At 36.3% G+C, this 18,694-nt stretch overlaps 1 protein-coding gene across 1 annotated transcript; it reads left to right on the forward strand.

Annotated features, from left to right (window-relative positions):
- Nucleotides 1–13,835: 13,835 nt before the first annotated feature.
- Nucleotides 13,836–17,397, forward strand: LOC105048370 (uncharacterized). The gene is made up of 7 exons (XM_010927674.3): nt 13,836–13,852; nt 14,007–14,327; nt 14,424–14,678; nt 14,768–14,902; nt 14,997–15,068; nt 16,542–16,748; nt 16,866–17,397. Exons 2-7 carry the CDS (start codon nt 14,037–14,039, stop codon nt 17,010–17,012), a joined length of 1,107 nt encoding a protein of 368 aa, XP_010925976.2. The 5' UTR covers nt 13,836–13,852; nt 14,007–14,036; the 3' UTR covers nt 17,013–17,397.
- The last annotated feature ends 1,297 nt before the right edge of the window (nt 17,398–18,694 follow it).

An 18,694-nucleotide genomic window follows, 5' to 3' on the forward strand; every position in this document is an offset into this window, starting at 1 on the left:
TTATAATGTGTATATCATACTCTAATAAAAATTAATTTTTTTATTTAATTTAATGATAATATTAAAATACCTTAATCCACTTAGAAAAGTAAACTTTTGACTTGAAATTCAATGCAACTTGAAAGATTAAGAAATTAGATTCAAATATAATATTTTAAATAATCAAAGATTTTACTAAGATGTGTATCTCATATTCTCATAATAAAATTTAAATATATATTACTATTATTATTTTTTTTTATTTCAAGTTTCACATATGATCTCTTATAGGTTCAATGCTCAAAAATATTTCTCTCTTGAATGATGTAATTTCTTCTTAGACCACATCCTAACTAACTTTCTTCTGATAAATTTAAAAATTTTATAATACTCAAAAAAATTAATAACAAAATTAAAAAAGTTATCATGATCTTCACCCATATAAGTTTAACATTCTAAAATCATCGAGCATACCCAACATAACATATCAATATCTTCCTCTTCATTCCAGGATCAACACTTCTTATACTTAGGTCAACCTTACTCATTGAAATTCAAGATATAACTCGTCAATTCTGCTATAGACATCATATACCACTTATGCATAAATTTTATCATAGTATCCATTGATTCGAAATCAAAAATTGAATCTTTTCTTTTTATGTCTATCATGTTCCTTATGATCATAACCTAAGTTCAAATATCACTAAAGTCACAATCCCGAATAATTATAACCTTAAGCTCAAATACCACTTAAATCATATTCTTTAGTGATCATAACCTAAACTCTAATATCATTCTATCACATCCTTAATGATTATAACTTTAAGCTCTGATATTATCTATCATACTCTATTGATTATAATCTCAGAGTTTTGATATCACTTATGTCACAATCTCTAGTGGCCTTAAAATTTTGATACCACTTAAGTCATATTCTCTGATATCACTTTGTCACATCTTATTGATCATACATAAAGTTTTGATATCATTTTATAATCTCTAATAATTTTAAACCTAAGCTTTGATATTACCCTATCATATCCTAATCACTTATATCATAGTCTCCAAATGATTATAACTTAAGCTCTAATACCATTCTGTCATATCCTAATCACTTATATCATAGTCCCCAAATGATCATAACCTTAGCTCTAATATCATTCTATCATATCGTAATCACTTATATCATAGTCCCCAAATAATCATAATCTATGCTCTGATACCACTATTGTCACGCCTCGAACCTAACACCCGGATCGAATACGTGATGGCCGCACACTCCTTAGAGCAAGCCCTAAAGAATATGCAAGGCCAAAATAAATATTACAACCTTAACATCCATAACAATTAATTTCAAATATAATTCATAAAACCTTGCATAATTAAAATTTAAATTTCTTCAATTCTCTAATCAGATACAATGACACTCTATTTATCCTTCTGCTCACCCGTAAATCTAAGCCATAGCCAATCTAAGTCATCCTGTAACTCTGAGAAGAAAAAGAAAAATGAAGGAGTGTGAGCTTCACAGCCCAGTAAGAATTTCCATATCACACTGATATAGTAATATAGTCTGAAAATAAGGATAAGCAATAAAATATAAAATCTCATGTTCAATGTCCAGAATAATGCAAACATTCATAAATTTTCTGTCTTGTCAAAATAGATGCATCATCATATGTTAACAGGTAAAACACTTTTGTTCAACAATTATTTCATGTCTTATCTTTCATTTCTTCTTTCATAATCACATGATTTTTAACCTTTTCTTTCTGGTTCTGGACTATCCAATTCTATACCTCAGTCATCATCCGGATCGAATCCATTTAAAAAGTCTTTCAAGACTGTCCCAGGATGAGCTCCTGGCCGGCTGTCCCACGTACCAAAGCCCGTGAGAGGCTGTCCCAGGCATAAGCTCCTGACGGGCTGTCCCAGACATGAGCTCCTGGCCGGCTGATCCACCTGTAAGCCAGTGGGGGCTGTCCCAGGCATAAGCTCCTGGCGGGCTGTTCCATATGATAAGGCTAGTCCATACCATATACCTCTTTCTTTTCATTTAATCATTATGTATTGATTCATCAAATCAATTCCGATTTGCATTATGATCAACTCAGATATGTCATATCTATATAATCATGGGATCAATCTCTGATACATATATATTGACATAACATACTCATGCTCAAAATCAAATAACAGTATCTCAGATATAATAAATTCATCGATCTCAAATCCGACAATGCAAAACCAATAATGCAAGACCAACAGTAAAATAGCATATATATAATAGTGATCATGTACAGAGATTCTTACCTTTACCGGTGACTGATCCAAGCATAGAAATCAATGTTCTTCTTTGATTTATGAATTTCTCTAACAAGATATTCCACTCGATATCATATGCAGACAATCATCTCTTCATAATCCTGATCAATATAAAAATCATATATATGGAAAAAATTACCGATAATTGATCCTAATACACAAATCGAGGACCTCTCTTAGGATTAATCAAAATTAGGACTTGTCTATGTATCAGGATCCTCCATTGATCCATAAGACTTCTAGAGAGAGAAAATTCATGAAGAGAGAGAAAATTTTAGAGAGAGAAAGTAGAGAGAGAAAGTGAAGAGAGAAACTTTCGTACCTTTTCGATGAGGCACTCATGATCGAGATCATCAGAGGTCCTATCAGGGTGACTCAATATGAATCAAGTATTACAATTTCGAATAGAATCGGACTGGGATCAGATCTACCGCACGAATTTCGAAATAATCTCAGGTCAGCTTATTTTCATCTCAATTTTTATCCTAGGGTTCATGATGCAATCAGAGAGGAAGAAAAGATCCTAGAGAGATAAAATTTGTAAAGAGAGAGAAAAATCTAGAGAGATAATCTAGAGAGAGAAGGTAGAGAGAGAAAATTTTTTCTCTCTTCTTCTTCTTCTTATTTTATTTTATTTTATTTTTATTTTTATTTTTCACTTTCTCTTTTTCCTTTTTTTTTCTTTTTTCTTTTTCCTTTTTCTTTTCTTTTTTCTTTTTCCTTTTTCTTTTCTTTTCTTTTCTTCTTCTTCTTCCTTCTTCTTTTCTTCCCGCGGCCTCCCTTGGCTGAAACAGGGGAGGACCGTGAGGTCCCCCCTTGGCGGCTCGGGCTCTGACGGCTTGGCCGGAGATCCGACAACGACGGCCGACCGTGCGAAGCCGGTCGGCGATGGGGTTCGGCCGGCGGCTCTCTTTTTTTTTTTTCGAAAAATAGGGGATCTTCTTTGGAATTTATTTCCAGCAAAATCGATGGCCGGCGGTGAGGTCTTGGGCCAGGAGAGGAAGGGAAGAGGGAGAGGAAGAAGGGGAGGGGCTTACCTCGAGCTCCGGCAATGTCGTCAGCTCCAATTTCCGGCGAGCACAAGTACGGGAGGCCTTGACTTCAACCGGAGAAAACAAGGAGAAAGGAGAGAGAGAAACCGGTGATCACTATGGGTTGTTTAGGAGGGGGAGAGGGGGTCTTATAGAGTGGAGGAGAGGTCGAATCCTCCTCGGATTCCAACTTCTCCTCCGGTGACTCAGGTGGAAGAAGACTCCCAACAAGAGTCTTCTTCGTTTCTTTCTTTTTTTTATATATATATATCTGGGTTATTACATTCTCTCCTCTTTAAAATAATTTCATCCTCGAAATTAGGTTATGTCGTTCGAGATACCTATTTCAAAGTATACATTCTTCATGTCATTCACAAACTTACGATAATGTCATATATATATTATTATTTCTCATGATCTTGTTATAACAAAAATTATTTGAAATTTCAAACTCATCCCTTCTTATTGATTTTTCAACTTTTTGAAGAACTGTAACATTTTGGACTTGTATTAATATACCACCATTATTTGTTTAATACATTTCACTCAAAAATTTATAATTATCTCAAACTACCTATGATAGAAAAATAAATAAAGGTCAAACATCGGGCACTCTTCACAATCATCGATTTCTTTCTTCTCTTGACCTTCCAACAAATTTTATATGTAGACTCTCATCTTAAGAAAAATCTCAATCTTCTATATCAGTTCGAATAACAATATTAAATTTTTTTTTTAAATATGAGATGTATGTCAGGACATTCTAAGTTTGAACTGATAACAGAACTATCAAGCTGTTAATAAACTTGAGATATCTAGAATTTCTTGGTATTATCTACAATGAAGCATCCTACTAACAAAAATTATCCAACTATGATCAGATTAAAATCATTCTTTATTTACAACTAATGCATTCCATAATATCTTCAGAATCAAAGAATTAATATTTCTAATCAATTTAACCCACCACGCTTTTGCTGTGCACTCTGATCTTAAATTATCAAATTATATAAGTCTATCAAGATAAAAATATCCTATATGTTAGATCAATCCAGGATAGATCCAACCTTCAAATTTCATATAAAACTTACGGTAAAATTTTTAAGTTTCTTCATCTTTACTACCTTTGGACATAGCATATAAAAATTAAATCTTGATCTACTTCCTATATTTGAAATTATTGTATAAGTTTCATCACTCTTCAAGAATCCAACATATCTAGAATTAATTGGAGTTAATCTTAGATTTACCTTACAATCATTTAAATAATTTTTAAATCAATCTTTCTTTTTAAAAAAAATCAATTCTAACTTGACAACTAGAAGAACTCAAGCCAACATGCTTAAGTAGAATCAACTTGATTATTTCTTATAGAGCTCTCTTCATCACAACCCTTAATATTAATCGATAAATTCATAGAAAATCTTGTCCCTTGTATAAGTCATTCAAAATTTAACACTAGCAAGATGTCTTAGTTCAATTTAAAAAAAATATCTAAACTTTAACTTGAATAATTAATACACTTCACCATCTTCAACAAAAAAAAAAATTAATCCACAGATAGTAATTCAAATTATTAAAGATTTCATCATAACCTGTATATCATATTCTGATAAAATAAATTTTCTTCTTTAATTTAACAACAATATCAAAATACTTTTGATCCACTTAGAAAAGTAAACTTTTGACTTGAAATTCAATACAACTTGAAAGATCAAGGAATCATATTCAGAATATGATATTTTGAGTAACCAAAGATTTCACCAAAATGTGTATCTCATATTCTCATAATAAAATTCAAATATATTTTTCATCTAAAATTGAATTTCATATATGATCCTCCTATAGGTTCAATGCTCAAAAATATTTCTCTCTCATATGATGAAATTTCTTCTTAGACCATACCCTAATTAATTTTCTTTTGATAAGTCCAAAAATTTATAATGCTCAAATAATTAACATCAAAATCAGAAAAGTTATCATAATTTCCTTCCATATAAGTTTAGCATTCCAAAATCAGCGAGTATACTCAACATTACATATCAATACCTCCCACTTCATTCTAAGGTCAACTCTTCTTATATTCAGGCCACCCTACTAATTGAAATCTAAGATATAACTCGTCAATTTTATTATAGATAACATATGCCACTTATGCATAAATTTCATCTTAATATCTATTGATTCAAAATCTAAATATTGAATCTTCTCTTTTATATCTATCATGTTCCTCATGATCATAACCTAAGTTCAGATATCACTAGAATTACAATTCTGAATAATTATAACCTTAAACTCAAATACCACTTAAATCATATTTTCTAATGATCATAACCTAAACTCTAATATCATTCTATAATATTCTAATCACTTATATCATAATCCCTAATGATCATAACCTATGCTCTGATACCATTCTGTCACATCCTAATTATTTATATCATAATCTCCAATGATCATAACCTAAGCTCTATTATTACTCTGTAATATTTAAATCACTTATATTATAATCCTTAATGATCATAACCTGAGCTCTGATACCATTCTGTCACGCCCCGAACCCAACACCCGGGTCGGATACGTGATGGCCGCACAATCCTTAGAGCAAGCCCTACAGAATATGCAAGGCCAAAATAAATATTACAACCTTAATATCCATAACAATTAATTTCAAATATAATTCATAAAATCTTGCATAATTATAATTTAAATTTCTTCAATTCTCTGTTCAAATACTATGACACTTTATTTATCCTTCTGCTCACCCGTAAATCCAAGCCATAGCCAATCTAAGTCATCCTGTAACTCTGAGAAAAAAAAGAAAGATGAAGAGGTGTGAGCTTTACAGCCCAGTAAGAATTCCCATATCACACTGATATAGTAATATAGTCTGAAAATAAGGATAAGCAATAAAATATAAAATCTCATATTCAATGTCCAGAATAATGCAAACATTCATAAATTTTCTGTCTTGTCAAAATAGATGCATCATCATATGTTAACAGGTAAAACACTTTTGTTCAACAATTATTTCATGTCTTATCTTTCATTTCTTCTTTCATAATCACATAATTTTTAACATTTTCTTTCTGATTCTGGACTATCCAATTCTATACCTCAGTCATCATCCAGATCGAATTCATTTAAAAAGTCTTTCAAGACTGTCCCAGGATGAGCTCCTGACCGGCTGTCCCACGTACCAAAGTCCGTGAGAGGCTGTCCCAGGCATAAGCTCCTGGCGGGCTGTCCCAGGCATGAGCTTCTGGCCGGCTGATCCACCTGTAAGCTAGTGGAGGCTGTCCCAGGCATAAGCTCCTGGCGGGCTGTTCCATATGATAAGGCTAGTCCATACCATATACCTCTTTCTTTTCATTTAATCATTATATATTGATTCATCAAATCAATTCCGACTTGCATTATGATCAACTCAGATATGTCATATCTATATAATCATGGAATCAATCTCTGATACATATATATTGACATAACATACTCATGCTCAAAATTAAATAACAGTATCTCAGATATAATAAATTCATCGATCTCAAATCCGACAATGCAAAACCAATAATGCAAGACCAACAGTAAAATAGCATATATATAATAGTGATCATGTACAGAGATTCTTACCTTTACCGGTGACTGATCCAAGCATAGAAATCAATATTCTTCTTTGATTTATGAATTTCTCTAACAAGATATTCCACTCGATATCATATGCAGACAATCATCTCTTCATAACCCTGATCAATATAAAAATTACATATATGGAGAAAATTACCGATAATTGATCCTAATACACAAATCGAGGACCTCTCTTAGGATTAATCAAAATTAGGACTTGTCTATGTATCAGGATCCTCCATTGATCCATAAGACTTCTAGAGAGAGAAAATTCATGAAGAGAGAGAAAATTTTAGAGAGAGAAAGTAGAGAGAGAAAGTGAAGAGAGAAACTTTCGTATCCTTCCGATGAGGCACTCATGATCGAGATCATCAGAGGTCCTATCAGGGTGACTCAATATGAATCAAGTGTTACAATTTCGAATAGAATCGGACTGGGATCAGATCTACCGCATGAATTTCGGAGCAATCTCAGGTTATCTTATTTTCATCTCAATTTTTATCCTAGGGTTCATGATGCAATCAGAGAGGAAGAAAAGATCCTAGAGAGATAAAATTCGTAAAGAGAGAGAAAAGTCTAGAGAGAATCTAGAGAGAGAAAATATAGAGAGAGAAGGTAGAGAGAGGAGAGAGAGAGAATTTTTCTCTCTCCTTCTTCTTTTTATTTTATTTTATTTTATTTTTATTTTTATTTTTCTCTTTCTCTTTTTCCTTTTTTTTCTTTTCTTTTTTCTTTTTCCTTTTTCTTTTCTTTTCTTTTCTTCTTCTTCTTCTTCCTTCTTCTTTTCTTCCCGCGGCCTCCCTTGGCTGAAACAGGGGAGGACCGTGAGGTCCCCCCCTTGGCGGCTCGGGCTCCGACGGCTTGGCCGGAGATCCGACAATAACGACCGACCGTGCGAAGCCGGTCGGCGATGGGGTTCGGCCGGTGGCTCTCTTTTTTTTTTTCAAAAAATAGGGGATCTTCTTTGGAATTTATTTCCAGCAAAATCGATGGCCGGCGGTGAGGTCTTGGGCTAGGAGAGGAAGGGAAGAGGGAGAGGAAGAAGGGGAGGGGCTTACCTCGAGCTCCGGCAATGTCGTCAGCTCCAATTTTCGACGAGCACAAGTACGGGAGGCTTTGACTTCAACCGGAGAAAATAAGGAGAAAGGAGAGAGAGAAATCGATGATCACTATGGGTTGTTTAGGAGGGGGAGAGGGGGTCTTATAGAGTGGAGGAGAGGTCAAATCCCCCTCGGATTCCAACTTCTCCTCCGGTGACTCAGGTGGAAGAAGACTCCCAACAGGAGTCTTCTTCGTTTCTTTCTTTTTTTATATATATATATATATATCTGGGTTATTACAACTATGTCACGTTCCGAACCCAACACTCAGGTCAGATACGTGATGACCGCACACTCCTTAGAGCAAGTCCTAAAGAATATACAAGGTCAAAACTAATTCATTACAACCTCAACATCCATAATATCTAATTCTAATAATAATTAGTAAAACTTACATAATTACAAATTAATTTTTTTCAATCTTCTGATCAGGTATCATTACACTTTATCTATTCATCTGCTCATCCGTAAATCCAAACCATAGCCAATCACGAGCATCCTGTAACTTTGAAAAGCAAAAGAAAAATAGAGGAGTGTGAGCTTTACAGTCCAGTAAGAATCTCACATATCATACTAATATAATAATATGACCTGAAAATAAGGATAAGCAATAAGATATAAAATTTCATGTTCAATATCCAGAATAATGCAAACATCCATAAATTATCTGTTTTGTCAAAAGAGTGCATCATCATATGTTAACGAGTGAAACACTTTTATTCAGCATTAATTTCATTTCTTGTCTTCTATTTTTTTTTCATAATCAGATAATCTTTAACTTTTTTCTTTCTGACTTTGGACTAACTAAGACTATGCCTCAATCTCCATCCGATCAAATTTTCACTCATCAGCCTCTCAAGGCTGTCTCAAGCATAAGTTTCTAACGGGCTGTCCCAAGCATGAGCTCTTGATCGGCTGATCCACATATAAGCCCATGGAGGCTGTCCCAAGCATAAGCTCCTGGCGGACTGTCCCAAGCATAAGCTCCTGACCGGCTATCCTACATAACGAGGCTAGTCCAAACCATATCTTTTTCATTTAATTGTTATATGTTGATTTCATCAAATCAATTTTGATTTACAATATGATCAAAATAGATATATCATGTTCATATAATCATGCCATCAATTACGAATACATATATATTAATATAACCCATACTCATGCTTAAAAATTATATAAGCAAATAACGGTGTCTCAAGCATAGCAAATTCATTGATCACGAATTTCATGATGCAAAATTAACGATATAATACCAACGATAAAATAACATATATAATGGTGATCATGTACAGAGATTCTTATCTTTATCGATGACCGATCTAAATACAAAATTTGATGAGCTTCTCAATCAACAAATTCGAAATCAAGATATTTTGCTCCATATCTTCTTCTAAAATAATTTTATTTCTACATGATCAGGATTAAATATAAAAATCATATATGAAAAAATTACGGATAAACGATCCTAATAACATAAATCCAGGATCTCTCTTAGGATTAACCAAAATTGAGATTTGTCTAAGTATCTGGACCCTCCACTGGTCCATAAGATTTATGGAGAGATAAAATTCATGAAGAAAAAAAAAATTTAGAGAGAGAAAGTAGAGAAAAAGTAGAGAGAGAATCTTTGTATCCTTCAAATGAGGTAATCATGATTGAGATCATTAGAGATCATATCAGGATGATTCAATATGGATTAATTATGATCAGATGCTATAAATTTCGAATAAAGATCGGACTGGAATCCAACTTACTGCATGAATTTTGAAGCGATTTCAGGTCATCTTATTTTCATCTCAAGTTCGTCCTAGGATCCGTGATGCAGTTAAGGAAAGAGTAGAAAAATCCTAGAGAGATAAAATCCATAAAGAGAGAGAAAAAGTCTAGAGAGAAAAAATAGAGAGAGAATTTATAGAGAGAAAATAAAGAGAGAAGATAAAGAGAGGAGAGAGGAAAGAGAGAGAAACTCTCTCTTATTATTTTTTTTCTTTTCTTTCCTTTTCTTTTTTCTTTCGTTTCTTTTTTCTTCTTTTTCTTTTCTTTTCTTTTTTCTTCTTCTTCTCTTTTCTCTCTCTTTTTTTTTCTTCTTTCACGAAAAACAGAGGACCTATGCATCCTCTTTTCCTTGTTTCTCTCACGAAACAGGGGACTTGTTTGTCCCCCTTGTTTCGAGGCAAGGGAGGTCCTCCTCCCTGCCGATGATTCCATGGTCGAAGAGACAGTCCTCAACGGCAACAATTGGCCAGGTCCAGTAACCGACGGTGGCCAGGGATGATGGCAGAAAATCAAAGATGAATAGAAAATAGAGGATTCGAGAAGAACCATGATTTTCAATGGATTTTTAATAGAAAATTTAGCAAAAATTCTAGATTAAAATCCATAAAACTTTGTCAGAAATTGATTAAAGGTATTTATCTGCTCTTTGACTGGGATTGATCCGATTCTTGGCATCCAAGCAAAAGTAAACCATCGAAAATCCATGAAAGAACACGAGAAATCCCAAACGATTCTTGGCAATCTCTCAAGCAATTTGAGGTGATGATTTAGGAGAGGTGAAGGATTTATTTATAGATAATTTTTTTAGATCTAATCAGACTCTTCTCCGTCTGATCTTGACGAAATCGGACGTGATGAAGACTTCAATTAGGAGTCTTCTTCCTTCTCTCTGCCACGCTCAAAAAAAATTTTTTTTTTAGGGATTTGGGCTTCTCAGATTTTGGGCCTGGTCCAAAGGCCCAGAAAGTCTGGATTATTATAGGAATTCCTCCCAACTAAATGGTTGGAATAAGAGTCACACATTTCCATTCTGATTCTAAAATCTAACTCTCCCTAACCAAATATCCCCTTAGTTGTAGCTTTTGCAATTTTTAATTACGGTCCCAACCGCAACTAAAAGTTAATTTTGTTTATATTACATATTGTGGCTAATGCATGGTACCCATAGCAGATCCATAGTGAGCAAATTAGGTTGACAGAAATTGAGAAGATACTAGATCGCACTAAAAACCTATTAAAGTGGGGGAAGTACCGCATCCAGAACGAACTCAGCAGGTTAAGAAATTGCCAAAAAGAAAATTTGACCAGCCCTTCGTATTTATCCCGATAATAAGTGATGCCTAGTGCATCAGCCTGCTAAAACAAGTGCAAGTCTAAGGAAATAGGACCTAACAGCGAGCCAAGCACATCCCGCAAGCCGATCGGTAACGTTGTTAGCTTCACGAAAGATACATGTAAAACAGTAAGAACTTGTTTCTATATATTGTAAAATATCAAGTAATAATGGATGCTTTGGGTATTTTGATGGAGGAGGAGTTAATCCATGTTATAATAATAATGGTGGAATCACCTTCCAGTGAAACTTGATCCCTCTTCATGAATTGCACATCTGAGACCAACCCAAGCACCAACTAGTTCCGCAGCAAGAGCAGAATAATAATTTAATCTAATAGTAGCTGCATGTACTCTTCACCGTATATAACACCATTAATGAAAACTAGGTGTTAATCACCTCCCATTTTACATCACAAGAAAAAAAAAACGTAGCCGCCTGTAAAGGTTTGTCCTCATGACCCGTCCAACTTTATTAAGATTACCACGAAGCAGGTGTACCTTCATTTCCAAAGTGGAACCTTAGGATCTTCTGGTTCAAAATTACCACCAAAATTATCCACTTGCTTACTCATAGTTACCACCAAAATTACCCTCTTGTTTACTCATAGTGCAAAATAAATGAGATATCAAATAGATAATTTATTCATGGAACAATATTTCTTTTTCACAGTGATAACATGAAGCAACAATGACGAGGGGTCCATATTGGTGAGTCCGTAACGTGCTTAATCACCTTTTTCTTTTTCTTTTTTTGTGTGTAGATCGTGTTACATCACCATAAAGAGGAAAATAAGCTTAGGAAGCGTAGGCCAAGTTGTCTTGGGTTAAAAGAGAACGGAAGGGAGAGTGGTGGTATTCTCTAATGGCGCAAAGACTTTGCATTTGAACCTTGGAAGATGTTTTTTGCAACGTTTTCACATGAACCAATAATCCTATCGTTTAATTCTATAAAATAATTTGTGGTACGCCCACCGCTACCTCCATAAAGATAAAGAAACACCAGCAATACATGAGCTGTCACGCTTGAGCAGCTGCTTTCGATATGTCACGCCAACTTGACGTTTTTGACAGTTAAAATGTACCGAAATGTGTGCGAGGGCGACCGGACAAGAGATCCAGCACAAACCCCATAAGATCTATGGGAATTCCGGGCCATACAAAGCTTTCAGTTCCTTGCTAAGCGTAGCTTGATCGGCTGTTTTCTTGGAATGCTAAGGTCATGCACATAAAGGTACAAGACAAAGGAATTGAACCAAAACAACCAGTGTGGAAGTGAATTGGCGGGTGCGGAATGAAGGGAAAAGGCTCCATATAACCTAACCACTCATCAAACTGCCTCATGAATGGCCCAATTCCTGTGAATCCTATCAATTCCGGATTCCCTCTTACCACGTCTAATCATGATACAATTTTCTTGAGCTGTGTAAACCTGGAAGGAAGGTTGGAGGCTTCTGGGAGGCAGACTATATCCAAGGTACATTGAATTGTATTACTGGAGTCTTGCCACTTTGTCGTTTAATATTAATCAATCCATCCGCCGCCCTCGGCAGGGGATGCACTCACCTCTCTGCCTTCAGAGAATGGGCATTCTTAGGTGAGTGCAATTGAACATATATTTTACTAATATTTTAATAAGAAAATTATATGTGTTTGTATAGAAATTGCGAATGAATGGATAAGTGATAGTATTAGACTAGATTGATAGTTTCTGTTCTATGGTATAATTAGAGATACTATGCTAAATTCCAATATATGATTCACTTTCTTCTTTCCAAGTGATGGTTCCATTTTTCACATCATATCTCCAATTACGATCACAAACTAACTTTCACAATCTGAATAATTAATTCAAATTGCATAGTTTATAGAAATGGCTAAGTTTTTTTTTTTTTTTTTTTTTCTGGCTAAGTTAATTAATATAGTTGAACTGATGAGAATTTGGAAACACGGAAAACCAGCATGATGGCTGCAAAACAAACGGCTAACGAATCGGTGCGGCACCGAAGGCTGAGGTAAGGAGCCGGGAAACCGGGGAGGTAGCGGGCCGTAACAGTTCCAGAGATTTCCGAAGATACACCAATAAAGAAAAGCCAAGATGTTACGGCCAAAGAAACCCGTCCTGCCACTTGGAAGCTCGTTCACGTGAACGCACCCTGAGATACGCCGCCCGCCCACCGTGACATGCAACCAATAACCAATTGCCACGTCGCCACACAAACCTCGTGCGCCACCCACGGTTTCGGGCGCAACCCGGTTTCGGGCGATCCTACGTTACTGACGTCCGGACGCCTCTGTCCTCCTCCAACCAGGCTTGGTTTTGAGACAAACCCACGTGTCTGTCACGTCCTCGTGGCCCACAGTTCACTTTGGGGAGCCCTGGGCTCCACTTGGTCATGACATGATTGCCTGATCTCCGGTCTCTTTGTTCTGGGAGCTCGGCCACAGTTATCGCTCTCTTCCTATCTATTTAATTTGACCAAGGGGCGCGGGCCGAGTCTAAAATCTATGTACTAAGATTTCATCCCAAAAAAAAAAAAAAAAAATCTATATACTAAGATAATATTACCCATCCCTGGGACGCCATTCTCCTGTGTAAAATATGTATTCCGAGTCCAAGGAGTGACGTCAAAGAAAGAAATTAAGAGAGAGAGAGAGAGAGAGAGCAGAGGCGACTTGGTGAGAGCCCCTAATTTTCCTTCCATATAAAGCCAAGGAGAGGGGAATGCGAGACTCTATCAGCTGATGCTAGTCAGCTACTCTCTCTCTCTCTCTCTTTCTCTCTTCCAATTTGTTTCTCAATCTTTTGAACGCAATGCTAAATATGTTGCAGCGCCGGCCCGTCCATGAGACCAACACCAACATGGCAACTTCGGACCGGAGCCTTTTGGACCGGCTCAAATGGCAGCAACCACAGCAGGACTCCTACTTTACATTAAGCAACCGTTGCCATGCAAATGATAGCTATCTACTAGCTAGCTCTATAGACCAAGCAAACCACACCACAACCATTAGTAGCTATGAGGAGGAGGAGGAGGAGGAGAACAAGCAGCAGCTCAATAACCACTGTACCATTTTGGGCTCTTCTTCATTGCAGACAGAGTGCACCCGCGCCTCTAAGAAGAGGAAGGCCGACAGATTTCATAGTGGAAAGGTGATGGACTCTCCATTCTTCTTCTCTTTCACATAGTTATATACAAAGCAATTGCATCATTAAAGAGCTAGTAAACAAACTGATTCCGTTGACCAGGTGGGTTGCACTGGTGATGGAATGGAGGGTAGCACCAAAGAAAAGATATCAATCAAGGGAGACAAAGGTGGCGGAGTACCAGTGGCTAGGCCCGAAGTGGAAAACCAACAACGGTCCAACAATAACAACGAGAAGAAAGAAGCTTCAGGTGAGAGCTCAAAGGATAATTCAAAAGCATTGGCGCCGATGCAGGACTACATCCACGTGAGAGCTCGCCGGGGCCAAGCCACCGATAGACATAGCTTGGCTGAAAGAGTATATTAATCGTCTTTTTCGCTTTGAGGTAGAGTTTTGGAAAAATTGAATTATATATATGTGGAACTGAACAAGGAAAGTTGGTGCAGGTAAGGAGAGAGAAGATCAGCGAGAGAATGAACTTTCTACAAGATCTTGTGCCAGGGTGCAACAAGATAACGGGGAAAGCTAGCATGCTTGATGAGATCATCAACTATGTTCAGTCACTTCAGAAACAAGTTGAGGTATATATCCATGCCTTCAAGCTATTTTAATTATTTTGGAATTCCAGAAAGATTGTATTTTGATAATTTATCTTATGAAATTTCCTTTCCTTAGTTTTTGTCGATGAAACTGGCCAGTGTGAATCCGAGTCTCGAATTCAATACCGACGAATTCTTCAGCAAAGAGGTAAATTTCTTGCCAGTTAAACATCAAGAAACTACATTATAGACGGTACCATAAAGGTCATAAAAAGTTGGGTCAGTCTGTACAGGAGATGACCGACAAAAGGATAAGTTTCCTCTGCTTTGGGGAACAAGGAATTTACTGCTCTCTGAGCTTTAAAATAGGCATTTACACAGTTGGATTTTGTTCAAAGTCAGTTTGCCAATGGAGAACATATACAAGGAGTGTATTGAATGTGAGAACTGTAAGGGCTCGGACAAGTTCATGCAAGTCTGGCACCCTTGCAGGCTGGGGCAGGCCTCATGGGACCGGAGTCCCTCTGAGTCAGCCAGGCCCAAATGGATCTCTCTGAATCTGATAATAACTGGGCCTGTGTCATTTTGTCCTCTGGAACTTGGAAGAAATCAGCCCTTGTGCAGTGCTACAAAATAAACTGATGTCATCCTCCCCCATTGCTGGCATTTCGATTAGGAAAATGCCATACTAACATCAACCCTCAAAGACTAGTGGGGGAAACCTTAAAAAGAATTAGGTCTAGCATGTGGTGAATCCAACGTTAGAGGTGAAGGGCCATGAGCTTGGGTGGTGCGCCCTTCTATATCCAGGAGGCAGGCATGATCCTGTTTTCTCGAGGTTTTTTTGTGAGGGTTGGTGTTAATCTATCATTACATAGGGTACTTGTTTGATTCAGAAATAGAAGTTACTGAACAGTTTCACTCAATATTAGTGAGCATTAAGGCAGACTTTCAGATTTATTAAATTTGTTTTTAGTTTCTTGTACTCATTCTGTTTAATATAACACCCAATTTCCATCAACTACTTGTTCTTGTGACACAAATAGTCTTCTCAATTATTTCAACATGGTTGCACCAAAAAAAAACATCAACATGGTCTAGATAACAGGGCAATCACTGTTTTCTATTTATAATAAAATCAGCAGCGGAGACATCACCAATCATTTCAATGCAAGAATTGCTAGATTTACCTTGTCAAGTACATTCGACAATACATCCAAACACTCGACAGAAACTCTTTCAAAAAGCAGTGCAACGTCTATTACGTCACTTAGTTAGGCCAAATGGTCTTGGTAGGATGCACATCAACGGTGCCCACTTGTCAAACTGTCGTATATAGCATTGCACTGGATAGACTCCCATTTGATGGTGGCCTAATCAACTCTCCGATTAATTAGCTGTATTTTCATAGGTTTCCCCGAAATGACTTAGAGAATGACCATTACCGTCCGTAAAAGTTGGCGACTAGTTAAGCTGAATTTTGAACTACAAGTAACCATTTGTCACAAATGACAAAGAATTTGTATCTAGAGGTCCACTCTTTAGTTAAATTTGAGCTAGAATTCATCATTAGAATCGAAGTGAAGTCTCGGTTTCTTCTTCTTTTTTCTTTCCTTTCCTCCACTTTTGATGTCTTGCCCTTATTATTCGTAGTAACGTGGCTCTCGTGATATCATTGTAGATTGACCCAGTTCCGAGCACAATTTGTCCACCAGCTGGGATGCCATGCGAGCCCGTGGACGCATCCTATCTTCCATTCGACAACTTGGAGCAAGCAGTTGCACGAGGTGGCCTCGACATGGCCTTGGACAATTCAGAGTTAGCCCTTCGCAGAACCATGAGTGCACCTGCGGCAGTGCCGGAAGCATTCATGGATTCATGTTTCAGTGTAACTACTATAACCAAACAACTACCGGTTTAGAGGCAGCATAGCATAGCATTAATCACCAGTTTATAACAACCAACTAATTGGTACGTACATTTATTTTCTGTTCTCACATTTCAGGTTAATGGTTCTTTTGTCGCTTGGGACAGCGATATGAGGAGTTGTTGCGACATGGTAATGCACCAAGGATTAGAATTTCCACTAGTGGACCTTCGAAGTCATGATGATGACCATCAAGAATGGCTACATGAATATCACTACCTTTAACAAATTAATTATTTAAAAATTGCATGTTTATGTTGACACAAATTATTCTGGAATTGCTTGTCTTGCATTTATGTTTACCTTTGGTTCGGATTTTGCAAAAGAACACCATAGTGGTGATCAATATTGCAGGTGAATATTAATTTTCATTGGATGTATCAGACGTAAGAAAACGAAGTGGCTACATCGGTAATGGCGTGACTCAATGATCCTAAGATGGAGTTAATTAATTCATTCAATCTTGGCGCAAAAATGTCTTGAATCCTGGAGTTGGAGATGCCTTGTATGCATTTCTAACCTTAAAAAATAGGTGAAAATCATGTAAAATTTCAGTAGCTGTACCTGGTATTACAATATGTTCAACAACTTATACAATAAGTAGCCAGCATTTTGTTACTTTGATGAATCATTATGGAAATTCAGCATCTGCCCATGTTCCATGTTTGTAAGTATCAATCTAGTTACCAGGTGAAAAATCTAGCAGATGGTTGGATAAAGATTCCTGGTGTGGTGGTTTGCCTCCGCCCAACTAACCCGTTCTTAATTTTTTGTGTCAATTATTTGTGTCTGAATGTGTGGTTTGGCAAACTTGTACCATCGCATTGATAGAAGTCAAATCAGTACAAAATGATATGTTCATCAAATACAAAGAAAGCCATAATACTCGATAGCTAAGACTAAAAGGAAGCAAATTCCTACACGAACAAAAGCAACCTCAAAATTTACTTAAGATGATTAAAGTCCCCTTTGGATCCCCGTATTCTTAAAAGCATGAGGGGAATGTACTCTCGATTGGAATTGTTGATGGGATTAATCTAGGTTAGTTCTAGCTAACCATGGGCACGATCAGTTTTAACTTATGCGTGTCCAACTCCTATCCTACTCAATTTGAACATCAACATTATTTGAGATTCCAACTCACCAATTACTGCCAATTATGGGTCATAGGCCGAGGCTATGATCATGCCCCGGCTTAACTATGAGCATGGCCAGACTAGAATTTATCCAACTGGGCTAACTTGATCTGATTCAACCTATCTAAGTAACGGTTAAAATTTCTTGATTAACTTATAGTAGTCACTCCGAATTTAAACTTTAATCAAAATCAGACTCAAGAACCATTTAAATTGAGCGGATGCTAGTCTATTGATACCTTTATAAGGCTTATCTAACTTGATTTAAGCATAAATCCCATGTTAAACTCCAATGCCCAATAAGGTCAGGCATGTGTATAAAAAAGGTAGCCACTCTGATTAATTAACCTGATTTGACCTAATCTCTACCATTTAGTGGCAATGTGTTATGAGGAATCTCCATAGCTGTTTTAGTGAAAGAAATATACGTTACCAAATTTCTTTTTTTTTTTTTCTTGTGACTTTGTGTCTTCTTTAACCCTAATTTCCCGGAATCTTAAACCCGATAGTCACCAATATATATACGTATATATATTTTCAGACGCAAAAGATAGTCACCAACAGTTTACCCACAATATGATGCTAAAATCCTTCTTTAGGATGATGATAAAAAGCAAAGTGAGAAAGAAAAAAACTTTCAAGATTCAAGAAACTGAAATTCAGAAAAATAAAAGGTCACAATTATCCAACATTATAATTTACGATATCTTTCTTAAAAAAAAAATTATTGGAATCAATCTAAACATAATTGTAGTACCAACGTGGGCTAAT

Source organism: Elaeis guineensis, chromosome 2 (genome assembly GCF_000442705.2).
Source record: "Elaeis guineensis isolate ETL-2024a chromosome 2, EG11, whole genome shotgun sequence".
Classification (NCBI taxonomy): Eukaryota; Viridiplantae; Streptophyta; class Magnoliopsida; order Arecales; family Arecaceae; genus Elaeis; species Elaeis guineensis.